This window comes from Mesoplodon densirostris, chromosome 12 (genome assembly GCF_025265405.1).
Source record: "Mesoplodon densirostris isolate mMesDen1 chromosome 12, mMesDen1 primary haplotype, whole genome shotgun sequence".
NCBI lineage: Eukaryota > Metazoa > Chordata > Mammalia > Artiodactyla > Ziphiidae > Mesoplodon > Mesoplodon densirostris.
In genome coordinates, this window is record NC_082672.1 from 82,229,461 (window position 1) to 82,252,414 (window position 22,954).

General features: G+C 42.2%; 1 protein-coding gene and 1 pseudogene across 2 annotated transcripts; both read left to right on the forward strand.

Annotated features, from left to right (window-relative positions):
* Positions 1-1,193: 1,193 nt before the first annotated feature.
* MTO1 (mitochondrial tRNA translation optimization 1) lies at positions 1,194-22,934 on the forward strand. 2 transcript variants are annotated; one of them, XM_060115100.1, is made up of 12 exons: positions 1,194-1,505; positions 4,828-5,027; positions 5,108-5,225; positions 9,251-9,540; positions 11,892-12,004; positions 12,103-12,293; positions 12,436-12,635; positions 13,489-13,693; positions 13,775-13,946; positions 17,108-17,226; positions 20,374-20,534; positions 22,133-22,934. In XM_060115100.1, exons 1-12 carry the CDS (start codon positions 1,289-1,291, stop codon positions 22,289-22,291), a joined length of 2,145 nt encoding a protein of 714 aa, XP_059971083.1. In that variant the 5' UTR covers positions 1,194-1,288; the 3' UTR covers positions 22,292-22,934. The 2 variants fall into 2 exon arrangements, with proteins under 2 accessions (XP_059971083.1, XP_059971084.1); XM_060115101.1 differs by having other exon boundaries at positions 12,505-12,635; positions 22,133-22,932.
* On the forward strand, positions 6,530-7,881 carry LOC132500231 (cyclin-dependent kinase 2-associated protein 1-like; annotated as a pseudogene).
* Positions 22,935-22,954: the final 20 nt, after the last annotated feature.

Genomic DNA, 22,954 nt, shown 5'->3' on the forward strand with positions numbered 1-22,954 from the left:
TATACATGCAAAATAATAGTAGCATTAGTATAAGTATGAAACACTAGGAGGCATTAGCAACAAAATGCTGACAATTATTATGGAGATGACGGCCGGAAGGCCTGATGGAAGTTACGGGTTCCTTAACTCTCAAAGTTTTGTATTTCTGTAAGCTTTAAATTGTGTATAAAGAATGCTCATTAGTAATGTAATAAGAAAAAAATTATGCATTCGATAGATGTTAATAATCAGAACAATTAAACTGCCACATGGGCTGTTTCACTATCTAACCAGTCAAAAGTTTCCTCTCTAAGAGAGGTGTTCGGCTGCTCCCCCATGCCTGCAAGGCCTCTCCTTGCCCAGCTTCAAGACAGAAGAAAGAGCCCTGAGTCAGCAACAGAGACATCAGTGGTTTAGTGGATAGGGGGAGCTTACCTGTCTGAATCAAGGTCCTAGAGTGACACCCCACTGTGTACGGCGGAGGGCGGGCAGGACACAGGGCAGTCTTTGCTCCCAGGGGCAGAGGGGGGTTAGCAATTATAGGGGGAAGTAACTACAGGTCGACTCATTACCAGGGAAACCAGCCGAGGGGAACGCCCCCTCGCCAGCCCTTTGCTAAGCTATCACTAGCAAGGGCCTGGGGCAAGTATGTAGGAAGGTCAGTCATGTGAGTCGGGTGTAGGTGAGGCAGGAACCGGTTAAGCAGGGAATGTACAGAGAGCAAGAGAACAGCTACCTCCAGCGACCTAACCATACAGAAGGTTTTAAAAGTATCAACTGCAAAAGGCTGGACATTTAACCTTCAACCCTGCCATTCACCTAATTAGCCATCATGAATCTTTCATCCACAAATACATTTGAAGGCCTTTGAAATCGATTCCTATTCAGACTCTAGTCTTCATAAACAGAAGTCAAGGTGATAGCTGCACCAGAAAGTTCAAAGAATCTGATAAAGCAGTCATCCAAATTCTTATTTGTAGGTGGCCACCTGGTGATCAGGGCAGCAATTCGCTGAAAAGGACAAAAGATGACTGAGTAGGAGTCCCCCCAATCCACAGCCATATGGAATCAAACCGCCTGCGCCGACCAAGAAAGGAGGCACACACCTCGCTGGCCACCTGCACAGCTGCCGGGTCTTGTTTCATCAGTAAAGTTTCGCCAAACTGCCAATCAGCGGCGACGCTGGACGTAGACGTGCTACGCTGTGACATCAGAACAAGATGGCTGCTCCCTGAAGACTCTCTTCTCCAAAATGTTTGCCCCTCGCTCGTGTCAGGCTCCGAGTTAAAGACTCGGCCTTTCTCCAACCATGTTCTCCTTCCGAAGCTGTGGTCGCTGGGTCGCGGCTTCACTCACCAAACAGCACCATCCGTCTTCCCTGTTCAGCGGTGACAGCGCGGCGCCCTGGACTCCGCACTTCGACGTGGCAGTCATTGGCGGAGGACATGCGGGGACCGAAGCCGCTGCCGCCGCCGCTCGGTGCGGCTCCCGGACTCTGCTGCTCACGCATCGAGTGGACACCATCGGTGAGTAGCGCGGTGTGGGGCTTGCCTGGGACGCAAGCAGCCAGTGCCCTCCTCCTCCCCCTCCCAGTGCCTGGGATGTGGGCAACCTTTTCCCTGCCTTAAGGCTGGTGAGAATCCTGCCGACTGTGGTTTTAGCCTGATTTGTGTTTCGCAGATCAAGCGGGCCCGGGCCAGAGCTCTAAGACTAGGGGATATTCTGTGGACCGTGGATTGTGCTGCTGCTGAAAAGTAATCAGTGGGGAGGGTGCGGGGGGCTGGGGAGAGGGGGTGCCTTGAGAAAAGGGCAAACTGTAGGAATACTGGCTGGTACCTTATTTCATTGTTGCCATTTGCCCTTACTAGCTTGTTGCTTTGGTTAAAGAGTGAATTAGGACTTCCCTGGTGGCGCAGTGGTTAAAAATCTGCCTGCCAACGTAGGGGACACTGTTGGATCCCTGGTCTGGGAAGATCCCACATGCCGCGGAGCAACTAAGCCCGTGCGCCACAACTACTGAGCCCAAGTGCCACTGAGCCAGCGCTCTGGAGCCCGTGAGCCACAACTACTGAAGCCCCCGCGCCTAGAGCCCGTGCTCCGCAACAAGAGAAGCCACCGCAATGAGAAACCCGCGCACCGCAACTAGAGAAAGCCCATCCATGCGCAGCAACCAAGACCCAACGCAGCCAAAAATAAAAATATATAAATAAATTTATTTTTTTTAAGTGAATTAACATTATTAGTACTCGTTTATTAAATGACCATTGTGTTTTTCTCGAGAGTTTGTGAAGCCCTTTTGAAGAACGAGGGTACTTTTTTATTGCATTCTGTATTCCTACTGAATGTTTATTCCCCAGTTTTGTGCTTAGGACGACCCGACAGTGCTTCTTTGCACTTACAGGCTGTGGTTGGACGGCCATAATTTAAACAAGACTCCTCTCTAGCATCATCTTAGATACTAGCTAGGACATTATCCTGCAAATTATGCATGCCTATGTCTTTCCTCTTGCATTTTGCTTAAGAGTGAATAGTAACTGAAATGTTAACTGTGCTTTGTGTACTGAAATACTTTTTAAAACAACCATTCAGCTCATAACTGTGGAGAAATATGCACTGTTAACGGCGATTCTTTTGGAGGAAGGCTATATGATTACCCGAGTAAAAACCAGGAAAAACAATTTTAAAAATCTAATGAACAAAAAAGTATTGAACTAAGATGATCATTAAATAGTATAAGTAATGTAGTTCTGTCAAGGATAAAGGAATTCCCATCAAAACCCATATTCATTAAGTAGTCGTTAATATCCTATAAAAATACCCATTGTATTTATACCAATACAATATGACCTAAAGTTTCTTTTTAAATAAATAGATTTCAGAGATATTTTAATAACTCTTATATTAATAGATGAGCTTAGTAAATGACAATTCTATCTTAAAATCAAAGTCTCATTTTTTTAAGGTAATTTGATGTAGTAGAGTATCAGGTATTTCTGCTTGTCCTCAGAAAGATAGCTTTGGCTGAGAAAGTTGAACTTCCGTAAGAATACAGAATGCAGGAATTGTCCTCTTTCAATTCAGTCATATCATCTGCTAATAATGAAGTCAGAGACAGAAAATCTTTTATTTTATACTAACCTGGAAAATAATGCTTTTCGACAAACTATTTTTTGGCATTCATGACAAAAGAGAAAAGTCTCCTGACACTAAATCAGACACTGACAAGTAGGATTACCATGATTACTTTAGATCAATAAAGGTTTACCCCTAAAATGAATTTAGGTCATACTCCCCAAACAAAGCCTCATAGGGAATAGTGTTTACCTAAGTAAATAGTGAATAGGAAGTAAATAGGAAGGAGGGAAATAATCTACTGCAGCTGTCATCCCTGTTTTTAGAGTAGGGATGCTGAGGTACAGAATATTAGATAATTTGCTGAGATCACATGGAGCTTATAAGTGGTAAATCTAGGAACTGAGCCAGATCTCTTGCTCACTCCTAACCCATGCTCCTAATCACAGCACGATTCAGCCTCCCTCTGGAGACCATGAAAACTTTTTTTTTTTTTTTTTTTGCGGTATGCGGGCCTCTCCCATTGCGGAGCACAGGCTCCAGACGTGTAGGCTCAGCGGCCATGGCTCACGGGCCCAGCCACTCCACGGCATGTGGGATCTTCCCGGACCGGGCACGAACCCATTTCCCCTGCATCGGCAGGCGGACTCCTAACCACTGCACCACCAGGGAAGCCCCCATGAAAACTTTTGGAGGGCTTGTTGCTGGCCACAGCAGATCAGCAGATTGTTGACATAGTTTTCCCACTCTGTACCTCCCCCATAAGACTTGGGGAGATTTAAAGAGAAGGTATAAAATATGAATTCTACTTTCAGGAAGCTTATAATTTAATTATTTCTGCAAAATAAGCATAAAGAAAACAGCAGGTGGCATTTATGGAAGACATACTTGATTATAACTGTGAACCAGTGCAAAGGGACTTCTTAAAATTACGCTTGATTTAGGAAGGTTTCATGAGGTTAAGAATTTCAAGGTCACATTGAAAAGGAAGAGGAAAAGGCAATGTAATGAATGTGTACAAGGGAAAGATTCAAAAGAAACTTCCAGCAATGGTTTGTCTTCCAGGATGCCCTGCATAACTTTTTCTCATTTTAAAATTTTATTTATTTATTTATTTTTGGCTGCGTTGGGTCTTTGTTGCCGCACGCAGGCTTTCTCCAGTTGCAGAGCGCGGGGGCTACTCTCCGTTGCGGTGCGCGGGCTTCTCACTGCGGTGGCTTCTCTTGTTGCGGAGCACGGGCTCTAGGTGCACGGGCTTCAGTAGTTGTGGCTCTCAGGCTCAGTAGTTGTGGCTTGTGGCCTCTAGAGCACAGGCTCAGTAGTTGTGGCGCACCGGCTTAGTTGCTCCACGGCATGTGGGATCTTCCCGGACCAGGGCTCGAATGCAGGGGGATTCTTTTTTTTTTTTTTTTTTGCGGTACGCGGGCCTCACTGCTGTGGCCTCTCCCGTTGCGGAACACAGGCTCCGGACGCGCAGGCCCAGCGGCCATGGCTCACGGGCCCAGCTGCTCCACGGCACGCGGGATCCTCCCGGACCAGGGCATGAACCCGTGTCCCCTGCATCGGCAGGCGGACTCTCAACCACCGCGCCACCAGGGAAGCCCCGCAGGGGGATTCTTAACCACTGTGCCACCAGGAAGTCCCACCCTGAATAACTCTTGCATCCTGTTGGAACTCCAGCATTTTTAGTGTTTGCTTCAAGTTCTTTTATTTTATCAAGGCTCACTATATGCAGGATGCTCATATATTTATTTTGTTTATGTCTGTTCTCTTTAGGTCAGATGTCCTGTAATCCTTCCTTTGGTGGCATTGGAAAGGGGCATTTAATGAGAGAAGTTGATGCCTTGGATGGCCTGTGTTCTCGAATCTGTGACCAGTCTGGTGTACATTACAAAGTATTAAACCGGCGCAAGGGACCAGCTGTTTGGGGTCTGAGAGCTCAGATTGATAGGAAACTTTATAAACAGAACATGCAGGTAAGAACAGGGCATGAAAACAGGAAAGACTGTAGTGATTGTTTAACTGTTATGTTTCAGCTTGCGTTCTATTTTGACAGAAAGAAATTCTGAATACACCGCTGCTGACTGTGCAGGAGGGAGCTGTAGAAGACCTCATTCTTACAGAACCAGAGCCTGAGCACACTGGGAAATACCGCGTCAGTGGTGTTGTTTTGGGTGTGTACTGCTTATAGATGATAATAATAGTATCAAACTCCATGTGAGAAATTTATTTTGAGCAGAGTATGGAGATGTTTTGCTTATTCTAGGAAATTGTTGTGTTTTCTGTTCATACATGAGGAAAACTGTATAAAAAATCATACTTCTCCTTTCATTTTGACAATGAAGCTCACATTCTGTACCATCTTATTTTGGGACTCTATAGCCTGCATAATTGTGTAATTTCCTCCTGGTATTTCTTATTTCTGACTTTAAATATTTTTAGTTTATATTTTACAGGATTGTTATATATGTTTTTTTATTTGAGTTTTGTATTAATTTTTAAAATAACACATGCATGTAATTTTTACAAAAATCAAGTAGAATTTAAATTTGTGTGGAAAAACAATTTATCTCTATTATCTCCCTCTGCCGACTTAACCACTTAAACATTGGAAGATTTGTGTGTGCACAGTTAGTTTTATTGCTTGGGCAAGTCTATAGTCTGGTGATTAGGGATTGAACTGGCCTTTTTGTTGGGAACTCCCAAACAAAAGAGACTATGTCTCTTAGTCCTCAGGCGGAGAATCGATCTTCTGCCAGGGGACTGGACTCTTGGCTCCTGCTAGCATTCTAGGAACAAAATGGTAGGAGGGGCTGTGCTGAAGAATCTCAATCATTTAAAATACAGAGATTAACTTATTATCCCTATTTTAAAATTAATTTTTATTATACATTTATTAGTTTTTTTTTTGAATGGGGAATACATATAACGGTAAACGGTTTAAAGGAGATGAAAGAAGGTAGAATGAAAAGGTGGACTCTCATCTTGTGCTCCAGGCAGCCAGTTTCCTTCCTCGGGAGCATTACTCTTCTCTGGTGTGGTCTTTCTGTGTGTGTGTTTATATTTCCCCCCAACACACATAGCAGTAGCATGTTGCACACACTATTCTGTACCTTTTTTTTAACCACTTAATCTGTGTTTAGTTTTCTTTGCTTTAGGGAGCTATGTTTCTTTCTTAAAAGTTCATGTTTTTGTTCTGTGATGACCTTAGTAACTATGATTTTGTATAATATACTTAATCTTCCCTTTCTTCTGTCAGTGTTGACTGACTTCCCCATGTTGAACAGTTACTAGTTTTATTTTCATTTCCCTTTCTCTCCCCTCCCTCCTTTCCCCTCCAGATTTGATGATGATATTGTTTTTTTTTTTTTTTTTCTTTTTGCGGTATGCGGGCCTCTCACTGTTGCGGCCTCTCCCGTTGCGGAGCACAGGCTCCGGATGCGCAGGCCCAGCGGCCATGGCTCACGGGCCCAGCCGCTCCGCGGCATATGGGATCCTCCCAGACCGGGGCACGAACCCGTATCCCCTGCATCGGCAGGCGGACTCTCAACCACTGCGCCACCAGGGAGGCCCTGATGATATTGTTTGATTAGTGGAAGGTAGATCTGTCTGCAGGCAAACCTTTATATGCAGATTTCAACTCTTTCTCTCATTTTCAGCCCCCTAGCTTCATTCCTACATTTCTTATATTCAGTCCTCCAGTTTCTGAGCCTTTGCACGGCAAGTTGCTTCATTGTCATCAGTATGTTCTCTTTAGGTTCTTGAGTTAAGGCCCTCTCCCCTCTGCTAAATCAGTTATCACTCCTGCAACCACTTTTTTTAAATTTAATTTTATATTGGAGTATAGTTGATTTACAATATTGTGTTAGTTTTAGGGGTACAGCAAAGTGATTCAGTTATACATATACATATATCCATCCTTTTTCAGACTCTTTTCCCCTGTAGGTTATTACAGAATATTGAGTAGAGTTCCATGTGCTATACAGTAGGTCCTTGTTGATTATCTAGTTTATATGTTGTGTGAATATGTTAATCCCAAACTCCCTCCCCACTGCAACCACTTTCTATCTTCTGAAAATATTTTGAAATTTCTCATCTTTTGACAAGTTCTTTCCCATTAATTGGCCTGTGGTTTTATATCTTTTTTGCCCCTTTATTTCATTTTCTTGGAGTTTCAAGAGGGAGAAGAAATCATGTGAGGTGGTCTGTCATATTTAACCAGAAGTCTAAATTAATTAATTAAAAAAATTAACTGAGAACAACAAAAAGTGCGCGGGAGCTGGGCAGGCGCGCGGACTCTGGAGCCGGCCCCGCTGCACCCTGCCGTGCCCCGCCGCTTGGGGGGCATGTCTCACAGCCCGAACTTGACCGCACACATGCCCACCGCCTCCCTCAGCGCCTCTGGGAGCGTCCACCCGCCCTCCACCAGTATGGCGACGTCTTCCCAGTACCGCCAGCTGCTGAGTGACTACGGGCCGCCATCTCTAGGCTATGCCCAGGAAACTGGGAAGAGCCAGGTGCCCCAGAGCAAATACGCGGAGCTGCTGGCCATCATCGAAGAGCTGGGGAGAGAGATCAGACCCCCCCCCCTCCGCGGGCAGCAGGAGCGCAATGGAGAGCCTGAAACGGGGCATAATCCACGCACGAGGCTTGGTGCGGGAGTGCTTGGCTGAAATGGAATGGAAGGCCAGGTCCTAGCTGCCTCGTGAGCCTGGAAGGTTTTCTGCCTTCTTCCGAGAGAAGTTACAGTTCATCTCCCCTGTTAGGATGAAACTTTGTTTTCAAAATGGTAACAGTTTTGTTTCTCCTCCCCCCGCCCCTCCCGTGGTCCACCAGGCTCCGAATCTACAGCCTGTAAGATTGAGGAAAGATTTTGCAGTTGATGGGGAGTTTTTGTTGTTGTTGTTGTTTTTGCGGTACGCGGGCCTCTCACCGTTGTGGCCTCTCCCGCTGCGGAGCACAGGCTCCGGACGCACAGGCTCAACGGCCATGGCTCACGGGCCCAGCCGCTCCGCGGCATGTGGGATCTTCCCGGACCGGGGCATGAACCCGTGTCCCCTGCATCGGCAGGCAGACTCTCAACCACTGCGCCACCAGAGAAGCCCAGTGGGGAGTTACATTGTAAATAGTGAGGAACTACCCAGGTGTTTGTTGTTGTTTTTTAAAGCATTGATTCAAAAGAGGCACGTTAAAATTACCTATCTTACAGCAAACTAGTTTGCCTCCAAGATCCCAGTGTCTCGCTCTCCTCTTGAATACATTTATGTTACCCGCATTGTGCTTTGCTCCTTTTCGTAAGCTGATTCAACCCGAAGGGGTTTTTTGTAGTGCGGACTTTACAGCACACTTCACTAGTAGCTGGTCCCCTCGTTTCCCATACACTATAGATTCTGCTTAATGTAATTTCTTTTTTGCTTAAGCATTTGCATGACTATTAGTGCTTTGAAGTCAATTTTAAAACCCAATTTTAGAACCCAGAGCCACCTAAATGGTCTAGTCAAAAGACTGAACCTGAGGGCTTCCCTGGTGGCACAGTGGTTGAGAGTCCGCCTGCCGATGCAGGGGACACAGGTTCGTGCCCCAGTCCGGGAAGATCCCACATGCCACGGAGCGGCTGGGCCCGTGAGCCATGGCCGCTGAGCCTGCGCGTCCGGAGCCTGTGCTCCGCAGCGGGAGAGGCCACAACGGTGAGAGGCCCGCGTACCGCAAAAAAAGAAAAAAAAAAAAACAAAAAAAACACAAGTTATGAATACAGAAGAAAGAGCAACCTCCAAAACCAAACCTAACAAGGATCCCGAAATTTTTCCTGAGACTGTATGTAGATTTCAGTTCTGCCTTTCCTGTAAGTTGATCCAAACATCTGGAAGAAAATGGAACTGTTTGCATCTTTTTATTTATTACTCAATGTAATAAGGCTTATTTTCATTAACAGCTTGTAAAAAAAGAAAAATTACCTGAGACTATTCAGTGCTGACAAGATTTTAGGAACATGTGTATTGGTGAGAATACATTATGCTTTCCATCCCAGCTTTCTCGGATTCTTGAGATTGATAACATACAGGCTTCTTACTGATTTAAAATCTTTTTCAAGTTTCTAAAGACAAAATTTTTCTGTAGTTTTACTGCAAAATAGTCACGTTCCAATTTGATCCATGGTAACAATTAGAACCTGAGTTTTATTTTGTTTCCTATCCTTTAGTGGATGGAAGTACAGTGTATGCGGAGAGTGTGGTTCTAACTACTGGGACGTTTCTGAGAGGCATGATTGTAATTGGATTGGAGATGCATCCAGCAGGACGTTTAGGGGATCAGCCTTCCATAGGGTTGGCTCAGACTCTGGAGAAGTTGGGGTTTGTGGTGGGAAGATTGAAGACTGGGACTCCGCCCCGGATCGCCAAAGAATCCATTAATTTCAGCATTCTAAACAAGCAGACACCAGATAATCCATCCATACCGTTCAGCTTTATCAATGAGACAGTGTGGATCAAGGTGAGATAATTTATGAAAATCTGTCTTTAAACAGAGGATATAGACTAGCCCTTTTTTTTTTTTTTTTTTTTTTTTGGTAGCAATTCACTTTTCATCACTATTAGTGTGCAAAAAAAGGATCTTTAAAAGGATTAACTGATTTGGCTACTTGGGTATTTCCCCATAAATTCTTAAATTTCATTACTTTGATAACTTTGCCTATTTAAACTTTTTGAAGTAGTTTCAGAAAAGTTGTAAGATTGTGAAACTCCTATAAGCCATTGAAATTCACCCATTGTTAATATTTTGCCCTCCATATATAGAGACATAGATACATGTATATATTTAATGTATAAAACAATAATATACACATTTATTTATTTTAAATTTATTTATTTTTGGTTGTATTGGGTCTTTGTTGCTGGGCACAGTCTTTCTCTAGTTGCGGCGAGCAGGGGCTATTCTTTGTTGAGGTGCGCGGGCTTCTCATTGCCGTGGCTTCTCGTTGCAGAGCACGGGCTCTAGGGTGCGTGAGCTCAGTAGTTGTGGCGCACGGGCTGAGTTGCTCCGCGGCATGCGGGATCTTCCTGGACCAGGGCTCGAACCCCTGTCCCCTGCACTGGCAGGCGGATTCTTAACCACTGCGCCACGAGGGGAGCCCCCCACATTTATTTTTATTCTTTTTTCTTTTCCAGAAACATTTAAAAGTTACAGAGATTATGACCCTTTACCTCGAAATACTTCAGTCTGCATCTCAACTAAGCACAAAGACATCCTCTTTTATAACCTCAATGCAGTGATGAAATTTGGGGAATTTAACATTGACACAGTGCTGTTATCTAATACAAAATCCATAGATTTTGCTGATTGTCCCAATACTTTTTTTGTCCCAACATTTTTTTTTCCAATCTAGGATCACATATTGCATTTAATTGTCATTTCCCTTTAATCTGGAACAGTTCCTTAGTCTCTTTTTTTTAAAATAAATTTATTTATTCATTTATTTTTACCTGCGTTGGGTCTTCGTTGCTGCACACAGGTTTTCTTTAGTTGCAGCGAGCAAGGGCTACTCTTCGTTGCAGTGCGCGGGCTTCACATTGCAGTGGCTTCTCTTGTGGAGCATGGGCTCTAGGCGCGTGGGCTTCAGCAGTTGTGGCTCGCGGGCTTCAGTAGTTGTGGCTCATGGACTCTAGAGCGCAGGTTCAGTAGTGGCGCACGGACTTAGTTGCTCCGCGGCATGTGGGTTCTTCCCGAACAGGGCTCGAACCCATGTCCCCTGCACTGGCAGGCGGATTCTTAACCACTGCGCTGCCAAGGAAGCCCGGCACTGATACATTTGAAGATACAGGCTACTTCTACCTATCCTTTGAATTTAAAAAACAAAAAACTGTATATTATGTGTTTAGAATTAAGGGCTAATATTTGATGGTCCTAGTTTCTGGTGAGTGTTACCCTGATGAGTGGCTCCAAGTGTTGTTATTTTGAGCAAGTGACTTTTGTATTTTCACTTTGGTAAAATGTAAATCATGATGATAGTTTCCTAGTGTGTATATTTTTAAACTTTTTGTTTTTTAGTTTTATTTTTTATTTTTGGCCATGCCACACAGCTTGTGGGATCTCAGTTCCCTGACCGGGGATTGAACCCGTGCCTTCTGCAGTGGCAGCGTGGAGTCCTAAGCACTGGACTACTGAGGAATTCCTTATTTTGACATTCCTGGTTCACTTTCCTCAAAACTTTGTTCTTGCGTAGTTTTAAAGCAACAATCCCAGACATCACATCATTTCACTGAGATACACTTTGGTACATGTCTTTAACAAATAAGGACTTTGTAAAAATCGACACAGTACTATTATTCACACATAGCAAAACATAATTTCTTAACATCATCTGATATTTAGTGCTCAATTTTCCCTAGTTTTTATAGTTGTTTTTAAATGTTTATTTAAAATGTTTTTTTACAGTTGTTTTATTTGAACTAAGAACCAAATGAGGTCCATACATGACTTTGGATAATATGTCTTATAATAGTTTCCCTCTTTTTTTTTTTTTTTACATCTATATGTGGAAGAAACCGAGTCATTTCTTTTCTGAAGTTTCCTACATTCTAGATTTGTCTGATTTCAACCCTCTGGTGCCTTAAACATGTTCCTGCATCCTCTGTATTTCCTGTAAACTGTTGATCTGGAGGCTTGTGTAAATTTAGCTTCATCTTTTGGGTTGTTTTTAAGAAGCATACTTCACCATTAGCATTTGGCATTATGCATACATTTAATGTCTATAAAAGTAAGTGCATATCATGTGTGGCATTTATTTGAATGAGAGGCAAACTAATAGAGAAGCAAAACAACGTTAACTAGTTCCTGTGTTTTAGCCAGAAGATCAGCTGCCATGTTACTTGACTCACACCAACCCTCAAGTGGATGAGATTGTCCTTGAGAACCTTCACCTTAACTGTCACGTTAAGGAAACTACAAGAGGACCCCGGTAAGGACAAAATATCCGTGCTCAGTTACTGTAAGGAACAATGTCAACCCTCTTTTGTTTGTTTCATTAAATTTTTAAATGTCAACGTCCTTTTCTAGATACTGTCCCTCCATTGAAGCAAAGGTTTTGCGTTTTCCAAACCGTCGACATCAGGTTTGGTTGGAACCTGAAGGAATGGATTCTGACCTCATCTACCCACAAGGGTTATCTGTGACACTGCCAGCTGAATTACAAGAGAAAATGATCACATGCATCAGAGGCTTCGAGAAAGCTAAGATGATTCAGCCAGGTAAAGAGAATGCCAGCTGCTCTTCAGTCTGAGCTCAGCATTGCTCAGCAGATGGTGAGGAGATTGCTTAGAGCCTCAGGACACAAAGCCCAACATCTGTGCGTTTAAAATTGTCTTCGTTTTTAGAGGGCATTTCATGATAATCTTTGCATCTCTACCTTGAGGCAAATCCACTGTTTTTACTACTTTTTACCATTTATCCTTTGGCCAGGCTATGGTGTTCAGTATGATTACTTGGACCCCCGTCAGATCACTCCTTCTCTCGAGACTCATTTGGTGCAGCGGCTCTTCTTTGCTGGACAGATAAATGGCACGACTGGTTATGAGGAAGCTGCAGCTCAAGTAAGAGGTCGTTCAGATGTTACTGAACAGAAAAGGACTATTTAACTGGTGTTCCTCCTCTTGATGTCTGTTAGGATAGCTATATAGAGCTTAGATACAGCTCATAACTACAGTAGAAGACTTCTTATTCTGTTGCAGAGTACACAACAGGATTTTAAAACCACTGTGCCTTTATGACGCTTTTCTGAGCTCCTAGATCCAATAACATATTTCGATTAGATTTATTACATTGCTTCTGAAATTAAAAAAAAAAGAAAATTTAGTTCTTTTAAACTAACTTTATTGAAAATTACCCTATTATTATTCCTTTATAAGCAGAAACTTATGTTATTGTTAGTCGTAAGTAGGAAAAAGCTAAAAAAGTCTTACAAGTGGATTTTTTTTTTTGCGGTACGCGGGCCTCTCACTGTTGTGGCCTCTCCCGTCGCGGAGCACAGGCTCCGGACGCACAGGCTCAGCGGCCATGGCTCACGGGCCCAGCCGCTCCGCAGCACGTGGGATCTTCCCAGACTGGGGCACGAACCCATGTCCCCTGCATCAGCAGGCGGACTCTAAACCACTGCGCCACCAGGGAAGCCCCTTACAAGTGGATTTTTTTAAAAAAAAGATTAGCCCACCTAGGTTTATTAGGAATATTAGATATTTTTGAAAACAGTGAATCATAGCATTCTAAACTGGTACATTACCCGTATTCTGTTTCTGAATATGGACCACATTTTCTGTCTCTGTTCTATCCCTGCTGGGCAGGGTCTGCTTTCTCACTCCCTGAGCCATTTTTTCCAGGTAGTATCTGAATAGGATAGCTCTTTGTTCAGTTCATAATGGCCTTTTAAACATTTCAGTCCTCTTGTAGGGTGTGATAGCTGGAATCAATGCAAGTCTTCGGGTCAGACACAAGCCTCCTTTTGTCATTAGCCGAACAGAAGGCTACATAGGAGTCCTGATCAATGACCTCACCACGCTGGGTACCAACGAACCATACCGCATGTTTACCAGCCGAGCTGAGTTCCGCTTGTCACTGCGTCCTGACAACGCCGATAGCAGGCTCACGTTCCGAGGTAACTCTTCACTGAGTCTTGCAACCAGATTTCCTCTCCTTTAAGACCTCTTTCATTATAGTCTCTCCCTCCCCCTTCTAGGGTACAAGGAAGCTGGTTGTGTGTCCCAACAACGATATGAAAGAGCTACTTGGATGAAGTCTTCTTTAGAAGAAGGCATTTCTGTGCTAAAATCCATTGAGTTTCCAAGTTCTAAATGGAAAAACTTAATCCCAGAGGCTTCTATAAGTATTGGTAAAAGTCTACCCCTCAGGTATGCATTTTTAATGTAGACCTTTCTTACTTTTTAAAGAAAAATGAAGTCATTTCAGAGAGATATTACCTGTAAATTCCCTACCTGCACATTTTAAATGAATGCAGCTATTACATTTGCTTCTTTTCAGAATCCTTTAGATGTAACTTATCTCTTTATTCACTAATGACAATATATATGATTCTAAGTTATTTTCATTTTTTATTTAATTTCTCTGTGGCTCCCATTGAGTTCTTCTGGCTTGCCTAAGATTTAGGGGGTACAAACCAAGAAATAGAGTCATCTGCTTGCTTTTTTAGGCAGGGAGCAACTGGAGTGGTCTCATCTTGCCTGTGAGGTATAGCAGGGCAACTTTGACTAAGCACAGTGTTATAAATTCTTCGGACTTACTTGAAGAGTCCCTTGCTACATTTTAGGGTTCTTTTTGTCCTTGTTTTTACCATTCTGGTTATATGGACTCTTAAGTCTAAAGGGCATTAATATAGAGCTTTTTTGCTTCAGAGGTATGTTCCTAAAAACCTTGCATAATTCAAAATCTGCATCTTTCACCACTGCTTTTTCCCATTTAAAAAAAGGTAAGCTAATCGGGGGTGCGGGGTGCTCAGAAGGCATAAATCTACAATCATTGTATCTTAGAAGCACACATGCTGGCTTGATCTTGCAACTGTGTCTCCAGTATGTTTTTCCTTTATAGCTTTCCTTGATTTCCAACCCCTGTTTTCCTTGTGAGGGATTCTGTGGACTTAAAGGTATACCCATTTTAATGCCACTTTTTATTATCTCTAATCTTTCCAAGTGCTCTCCCCTTAACTAACAGCCAGACATAGCATGTCTTTGTTTGGCTTTCATGTCATCACAGTGTTTTATCGTTTACGATTTCTGTTCCCAAATTTTCATTTTCACAGGAATTTCCCAAAGCACTGGCACTATGGTTAGAGGATAGTAAGCAGGTTTTTAGTTATAGTAACAGTAAGTAATAAATAACCTGCATAGTAGTCACCCAAACCAGGGGATCTCACTCACAGGAAAGACAGCCTGGTTCACAAATAAGGGTGCTGGATGTATTTGTTTACCAGCTAAGTGGTACTGGGAGATGGTAGTAGTGTAAACATAGTTTTATAATTCGCTCAGTTGTCCAGCTTTTTGTTTGGTAAATTTAAGAGGGTTCACATTTTTTCAAACTTTGCAAAAGAATTTATACCATTATGCTTTGTTTAGATCAAATATTGCACTATTTCAAATTTTGTATAATTAGAATTTGCATTCAATGTCACTAATGTGGATTGAGGTCTTGGTGAGAGCATGGGAAGTGACTGTTTTCAACACAGTTTAAAATGCGAACTGATGAATAAAAATATGAAAAAGGAGGCTGTCAGTTTTATGTTTTTACCTGACTAATCCCATGAGTAGCCATTTTGTTAAGGTGATTTTTTTAAAAAACAGTAATTTGGCCAAATGCTTTCCTTGTTTATTCAGGTGTCTTTCGTTTCAGAAGAAAGCGGTGACAGTGACGGGGCCTCATGTTGATTTCAGCAGAATATTTGTAGTCTAGGGTTCAGCCTCCCTAAAAGAACCACTTTATCAGTTCCTAGATATGTAAAGCTAAAAAGATAAGACACTTGGGCAAAGGACATGGGCTGCATCTGCGGCACACGTGGCGGGCTCTGTGCTGGCCCTGAGGAGTTGAACTGGACTTCGAGCTGACATTTTGACAGAAGAGATCCACAGGTGCACACACATCTCCTGTCATGATTACAGGGAAACGCACTGACCTGCCAGGTAGCACAGAAACTGTCTCTTGTGTTCTGTGGAAGTGTGCGAGCTTGTCCTTCTGTGCCAGACCTCTGCACTCTGAGGCTTAGGCTTCGTTCAAAGCTGGTCTTGAAGTTTGGGCCTACAAACAGCTCCAAGCCTTATAAACAAATTATTGAAAACCTTTTTAATAGTTAAATGGTCACAGGCTATTCTTTGAGGTCACTATCCTGCAAGATTCCATGGTAGCTGTGGAAGGTGTGTTCCAGCATGTTCTATAATTTCTGAAAGGACAACCCCTTTCTTTTGAAGTTTAGGGTTATTTGGTTTCATTCTAGCTTATCTGATGAGGCCTCTGAAATTAGTTGACATAATTCATTTCGTGGAGCACAACAAAGTTAACAGCTCCTTGTGGAGAGAGGGTGTCTGGCCTTTCCTGGGCCGTCTGAGGAAGAGATGAGTCAGGCATCTGTAGAGGGTGGTGATGCATGACCCTGGTGATAGGATGAGCTGTAAAGAAGGCATCTGGGAGGGCTGGAAGAACTTGGGACCCTAGAATGGGCAGAGCTGACTTTCTGTTGCCTAGATAATTAATTGTTTAATTGGTTTTGGGTGGACAGAGTTGATCAAAAAAGCAATCTGTTAAAAGAGGGAAAGATAGAAGTAAACAAAAATAAAATTAAGGAAGTAAATTTAGGGAAACTGTACAGATCAGTGAGGCCTTGAGAGCACCAAACAAAATGAGAAGGAAACTGTGGATATTTTGCAGTCTTGGAGCAAGCAGGAGATCTTCGGCTGGTTCCGAGCACACGTGCAAACGCATTCACAGGACGTGGGCTTAATGTGACTTAGATGTAAATTCTTACGGAGTTCCATCAAACCCTTATAACCAGAGGACATTCTGTCCTTACAAGAAAGGGACGACAGGGCTTCCCTGGTGGTGCAGTGGTTGAGAGTCCGCCTGCCGATGCAGGGGACATGGGTTCATGCCCCGCTCCGGGAAGATCCCACATGCCGCGGAGCGGCTGGGCCTGTGAGCCATGGCCGCTGAGCCTGCGCGTCCGGAGCCTGTGCTCCGCAACGGGAGAGGCCACAACAGTGAGAGGCCCACGTACCGCGAAAAAAAAAAAAAAAGAAAGAAAGGGACGACAAGTAGATTATTGCAGTGCTACCAGCAACTTATCCCTCATGATAAAGGAAGGGAGTTGAGAATCACATGCCAACCTTCTTGAGGTCCTACTGTGTTGCAGTTGCTGCTGCGTTTGCTCACTGTACTTGGGAAGAATTAGAAATATATTGATATTATTTATTCTGAGATTTGTATTATTTTCAGGGAATCTCGTCCTTAATCTGCTGGATAGAACATGGACCCCTGTGTTCATATAATATGGACTTTTGTGTACTCGTAGAGCTCTCGATGTTCTGAAGTATGAGGACGTTGACATGGAGTTGTTGGCCAGGGCTGTCCCAGAGCCCTTGAAGAAGTACACCCGATGTGGAGAGCTCGCCGCAAGACTGAAGATAGAAGGTAGAAAATACTCGTTTACTTAGGATGTCTGCATGTTCTCCTTCCCTTTCGTGCAAATTGTGAATGGATGGCAGATCCACGAAGAGCTCTCTGTCAAGAGGAGCCATTATTACCACAGGACCAGCATCATCTTAGGCTCTGACCACTCAGAGTGGGGTCCCAGATAGCATTGCAACATGTGGGAGCATGCTAGGGATGCACAATCTCAGGCCCCACCTCAGACCCACTGAGCGAGCACCTGCTTTTTAACAAGATCCCTACATGATTTGTGTGTGTATTTCATGTTTGGGAAGTGCTACTGTACAGCTCTCCTTTAAAAAAAGAAAAAACCCTTTTTTTTCCTTTTGAACTTTTTTTATACATCCCCCCGCCTTTTTCTTTAGATTTTTTTTTCCCTCCTCCACCCTGCTGCTAAATTATAAGATCTAATGCAAACATGATCAAGGTGTGTTCCAGACTTGGAAACTTGCCTGTTGTAAGAAAGTGATCTTTATTATTTTTTTATATTTGTTAATTAATTTATTATTAATTCACTTATTTGGGCTGCACCAGGTCTTAGTTGTGGCATGCAGGATCTTTAGTTGCAGCACGTGGAATTCCTTAGTTGGAGCATGCGAACTCTAAGTTGCGGCATGCATGCGGGATCTAGTTCCCTGACCAGTGATCGAACCCGGGACCCCTGCATTGGGAGTGCAGTGTCTTACCCACTGGACCACCAGGGTAGTCCCTACATTTTCCCCATTTTAATGTTCTAACAATGAGAAAAATAATGCTATCTTTGGCTTTGACAATATATTGAAATACTCTTCCATTAACAAATACTTTGTATCAGGCAAAGAAATCCACAGTCTGCCCTTGTACATTATTATAACATTTGGTGTGCTCTCATACTCTTCGTCAATATACTGACCATCAAAGTCACATGTGACCTTTGGAGTTGCACTGAATTTTTTAAAGTTTTTCTTTATTTAAAAAAATTTCAAAGATAAACAGAAATACTGAGAATAACATTAGCTTGTGCATTGTGATAGATTTTTTTTCCTCCCGTGGAAAATTATGTGGAGAAAAAGGCAGGGAACAGAATGAGATGGGGGAGAAGGGTAGGAAAAGCAGGATAATGATGGATTGTTCAAACAGGAAAGGACTTTAAGCTCCTTGGGGACCAGCGAAGGTGCTAAGAATGCTGCATTCCTTCTAGCAGTGATAATTTTCTTTCCGTTCCAGAGAGGTCTGTCACCTTGCTCTACTTTGGCTGCATATATAGGATGACCCAAGTGCTACCTATCATTCTTCCAAATGACCAGACCCTAGTCATTTGCTAACGTGTAAGAAATAGTTAACCTTTTATCTCAACGCCATGACCTTTCTATTGAGTAAAAATTACTTTATTGAACATTTAGGCTGTTAGCATCTGGCTGTTATACTTTAAACTTGGTGTGCAGTTTTGTCCAATAAATCATCCAGAATAATTATCTTTAACTTGTTTATAGGAAACCCTGACTTCAGCCACGGAGTAGCTACTGTTTTGCCTCGTTCTTAAAAGACTCTGGCATATATAAAGACTCTAATTTATATCCATGGCTTAAAAGAAACTACACTAAGTTAAAAAATAACACATATCAGTGGTTTTCAAATCACTGCCTGGATCCTCCACTAGACAAGTTTCTTCAAGAAACTGCGAGGCAGAAATTAGTTTCAGATTCTTTTTTGTAGTTATCTCTCATGTTTTGCTGTATGCATATTTGAAAGATTAAATATATCTTTAACATATATATTACCTCTTCATTTATATTCTGTGATCCTATAAAGTCTATTCATGAGTCATAAAATTTCATTCCAATTTGTTGTACTAATATTAATCACATGCATTATTTCATTTGATACTTAAATGTGTCCTGTGAAGGATAGCTATTCGCATTATGTCTTAATTGTACAGATAAGTAAGTGATAACTTGCCCAGCATCACCCAATTGGTGAGTGGCAGAACTGGGATTTGAACCTAGCATGTCTGACTGTAAGGCCTGTGCACTTCACAACCATCCTTTGTTGTCATAAAGGCCATTGTGAGTCCTCCCAGTCATCCCTTAACATTTCTAGATAAAGGAGCTGAGGCCCAGAAGGATAATGATGTGTCCGTAGTTAGAGGGTAGTTTACTGGCAGAGCCAGGCTCAGAGCTGAGATTTTCTGGCTGCCAGTTAGGTGATGGAAGCAGATACTGCCAGAACCTTTAGGGAAGACTTGCTTTCTTAAACAGGACAGGATGACCACCTCAATTTAGGTTTTAAAACAGGTTTTGGATTTATTTTTCTAAGAACAGAATGCTTTAATTACAAAATAATTGCTGAATGATCTTCCTAACTTCTGAATAACACCTTAGTTAAATTATTTAAATTACGTTATCACCTAAGAAGATCTACTTTTTAAAATTATAGCTTTATATGGACATAATTTAGAAAACCATCTTCTTGGAGAAACATCTTTTTTAAAATTTATTTATTTATGGCTGTGTTGGGTCTTTGTTGCTGCGTGCGGGCTTTCTCTAGTTGTGGCGAGCGGGGGCTACTCTTAGTTGCGGTGCGTGGGCTTCTCATTGCGGTGGCTTCTCTTGTTGTGGAGCACAGGCTCTAGGTGCATGGGCTCAGTAGTTGTGGCTTGCGGGCTCTAGAGCGCAGGCTCAGTAGTTGTGGCTCACTGGCTTAGTTGCTCCACGACATGTGGGATCTTCCCGGACCAGGGCTCGAACCCGTGTCCCCTGCATTGGCAGGTGGATTCTTAACCACTGTGCCACCAGGGAAGCCCTTGGAGAAACATCTTTAGGACTTAAAATTCAAACCTACGGCCTATTGAAGGAAATGTTCCACCAAAATTTGTACTGAGAAGGAAAGCAATTTCCTTTTTTACTTTTAATTTCCTAGATTTTTGAAATGAAAAGGACATGGAATAAACTACCATACAGAATGTTGTAGTTAATACGCAAGATACTCCCTCTCTTTATCCTAGCCTCAATGCCCTCATCTGTGAAAGGGAACACCTACCCCACCTGTCTCATGGTACTGAGATCATGTATGCAAAAGCTCTCTGTAAATTGTAAAAAACTAAAAATGTAAGTTGTTAATCTGCATATCATCATTAATTTTGTTCACCAGCCACATATGAATCAGTGTTGTTCCATCAGCAACAAGAAATAAAGGAAGTTCAGCGAGATGAAGCTCTCCAGCTGCCAGAAGACCTGGATTATTTGACTCTCAGGGATGTGTCTTTGTCCCATGAAGTTCGAGAGAAGCTACATTTCAGTCGCCCACAGACGGTAAGAAAACAGGCAGTGGGTAGGAACGGTTTATAAAGAGCCAGAGCTTTAATTTTTAAAACCTGGATTTACAGTGACCACGTAACTAATTTTTATTTCATCATAAACAGCTTAACCTCTTATTTTCATATTCTCTTTGTATGACAGATGTCAGTATGTTTTTATGAGATGAAAAAGCTTTGTCTAAATAAGTAACTGGAAGTCAAGAACTGGGTTGATTATAATTATCCTCTAGTCCCAACCTTGTGTTAAACTGTCAGTGCAAACTTGTATATATGCATGACTTAAAAGAAACTACTTTAGGTTAAAACAGAATATATATCACTAGTTTTCAAATCACTACTTGGATCCCCGCCCCAGGGATTCCATAGTGTTGTGTTGGGGCCAAAGAGGGCCCCCACCCCATGCTCCTGCTTGTGTGTGTGTGTGTGTGTCTATGTGGGTTTTGCATTTGCGTGAGTGCATGTGCACCCAGCTGTAAACATCTGGCAAAAACTTTATAGTATATAATATTGGACTTGTAATAACAAATACTTAAAGACTGGTAGGCTGTATTTATTGATTCTGAGACACATTTTAACACCTCTGAAACTGGGTTGTATCTTAAAAATTGATGGTGTATCATAGTTTAATGGGCAGTGGGTTGTGTTTGTTTTGGTTTTGGTAATGGTTCATAAAAATAAAGGGGCACTTAACAAAACCATAGTCTGCAAAAATTTTTGAAAAAAATGGTTTTTAAAGGGAGGAGTGATTTCATGGTGTTCATGAATTTAACATGGTGTTCTTAGTAAAAGTCATTGTGGAAAGTGGGCAAAGAGGCTCTAAGTTTTATAACTGTATCCTGTTCATACTGGATTATGTTTCTGTGGATACTCACGGGCTGCACTGCCCAGTATGATAGCCATTAGCCAAATGTGACCATTGACCGTAATTAAAATTAAATTAAAAATTCAACTCTTCAGTCATACTAGCCACATTTCAAGTGCTCAGTAGCCACAGTAGGCTATTGGCTACCATATTGGACAGTGCATTTTTACTGTGCAAATGTTATAGAAAATTTACATTATCACAGAAAATTGAATTGCATAGAACTGGTCATCGGAGTTCACCTCTTATCCAAAATTCTAAAATACAAAAAGCTCTGACACACATTTGCTACAGACTCATTTGGTGGCAAAACAGACCTGAACTGATGAGGTCTTTATATCACTTGGAGTGAATGATCCATACATTTCACTGTAAAAATATACCACAGAAATATCACTGAGATTAATTATAGGGTGCTGCCCAACACACTGCTAGTGATGTTAGATTAGTTTAATGAAGAGAAAAGGTTAGGTACTCTAACATGTTAGTTACATGATCTTGGACAACTCATTTTAATGTCTCTGAGCCTCAGTTTCCCGTTTGTAAAATGAAGATATTAATTATAACCACATTTCTTTTATCTACTTTCTGAGTTATTTTGAAGATACATTAAGATAATGTTTTAAAAATATTTCATAAACTGTAACATACAGATTGTTACCAGGAGGAAAATAGATTTGCTTATGATTGACATAGCTTATTTATGTTTCTCTTGCGGTTTTAATTCCTAGATTGGGGCTGCCAGTCGTATACCTGGAGTGACACCTGCTGCCATCATCAATCTGCTCAGATTTGTGAAGACCACTCAGCAAAGACAGGCAGCTATGGATAGATTGCCCAAAACTGATCGTTTATGTAATACAGACAAACTTGAAGACAGACAGTTATAGCTTTCTATTCATAGAAGACTTTTAATCAATACAAGAGTATAGATAGGAGATAAGATGTATTTTTTTTAGCTTACTATTAGTAACAAAGTTTATTTACCTAATTAAATCCAATCTAATCTTAATCGCTCCTGACAATGTACAAAATTCTTTTCTCAAAGTTCCCTTTTTTCACAAACGTTTTATCACTTTTTATATCCATATGATTTGTCCCTTAGTTTTCCCCATCCAGAAACAAACAGCTCTAGGACAAAATTATTATCATCATTTTTCCTCAACAAAAATATCTCCATTCTTGGGCTTCCCTGGTGGCGGAGTGGTTAAGAATCCGCCTGCCAATACAGGGGACACAGGTTCAAGCCCTGGTCTGGGAAGATCCCACATGCCGCGGAGCAACTAAGCCCGTGCACCACAACTACTGAGCCTGTGCTCTAGAGCCCGTGAGCCACAACTACTGAGCCCGTGTGCCACAACTACTGAAGCCCATGCACCTAGAGCCCGTGCTCTGCAACAAGAGAAGCCACCGCAATGAGAAACCCACGCACCGCAACCAAGTGTAGTCCCCGCTCGCTGCAACTAGAGAAAGCCCATGCACAGTAACAAAGACAAAATGCAGCCAAAAATAAAAATAAGTAAAATATAAAGTTAAAAAAAAAAAACTCCATT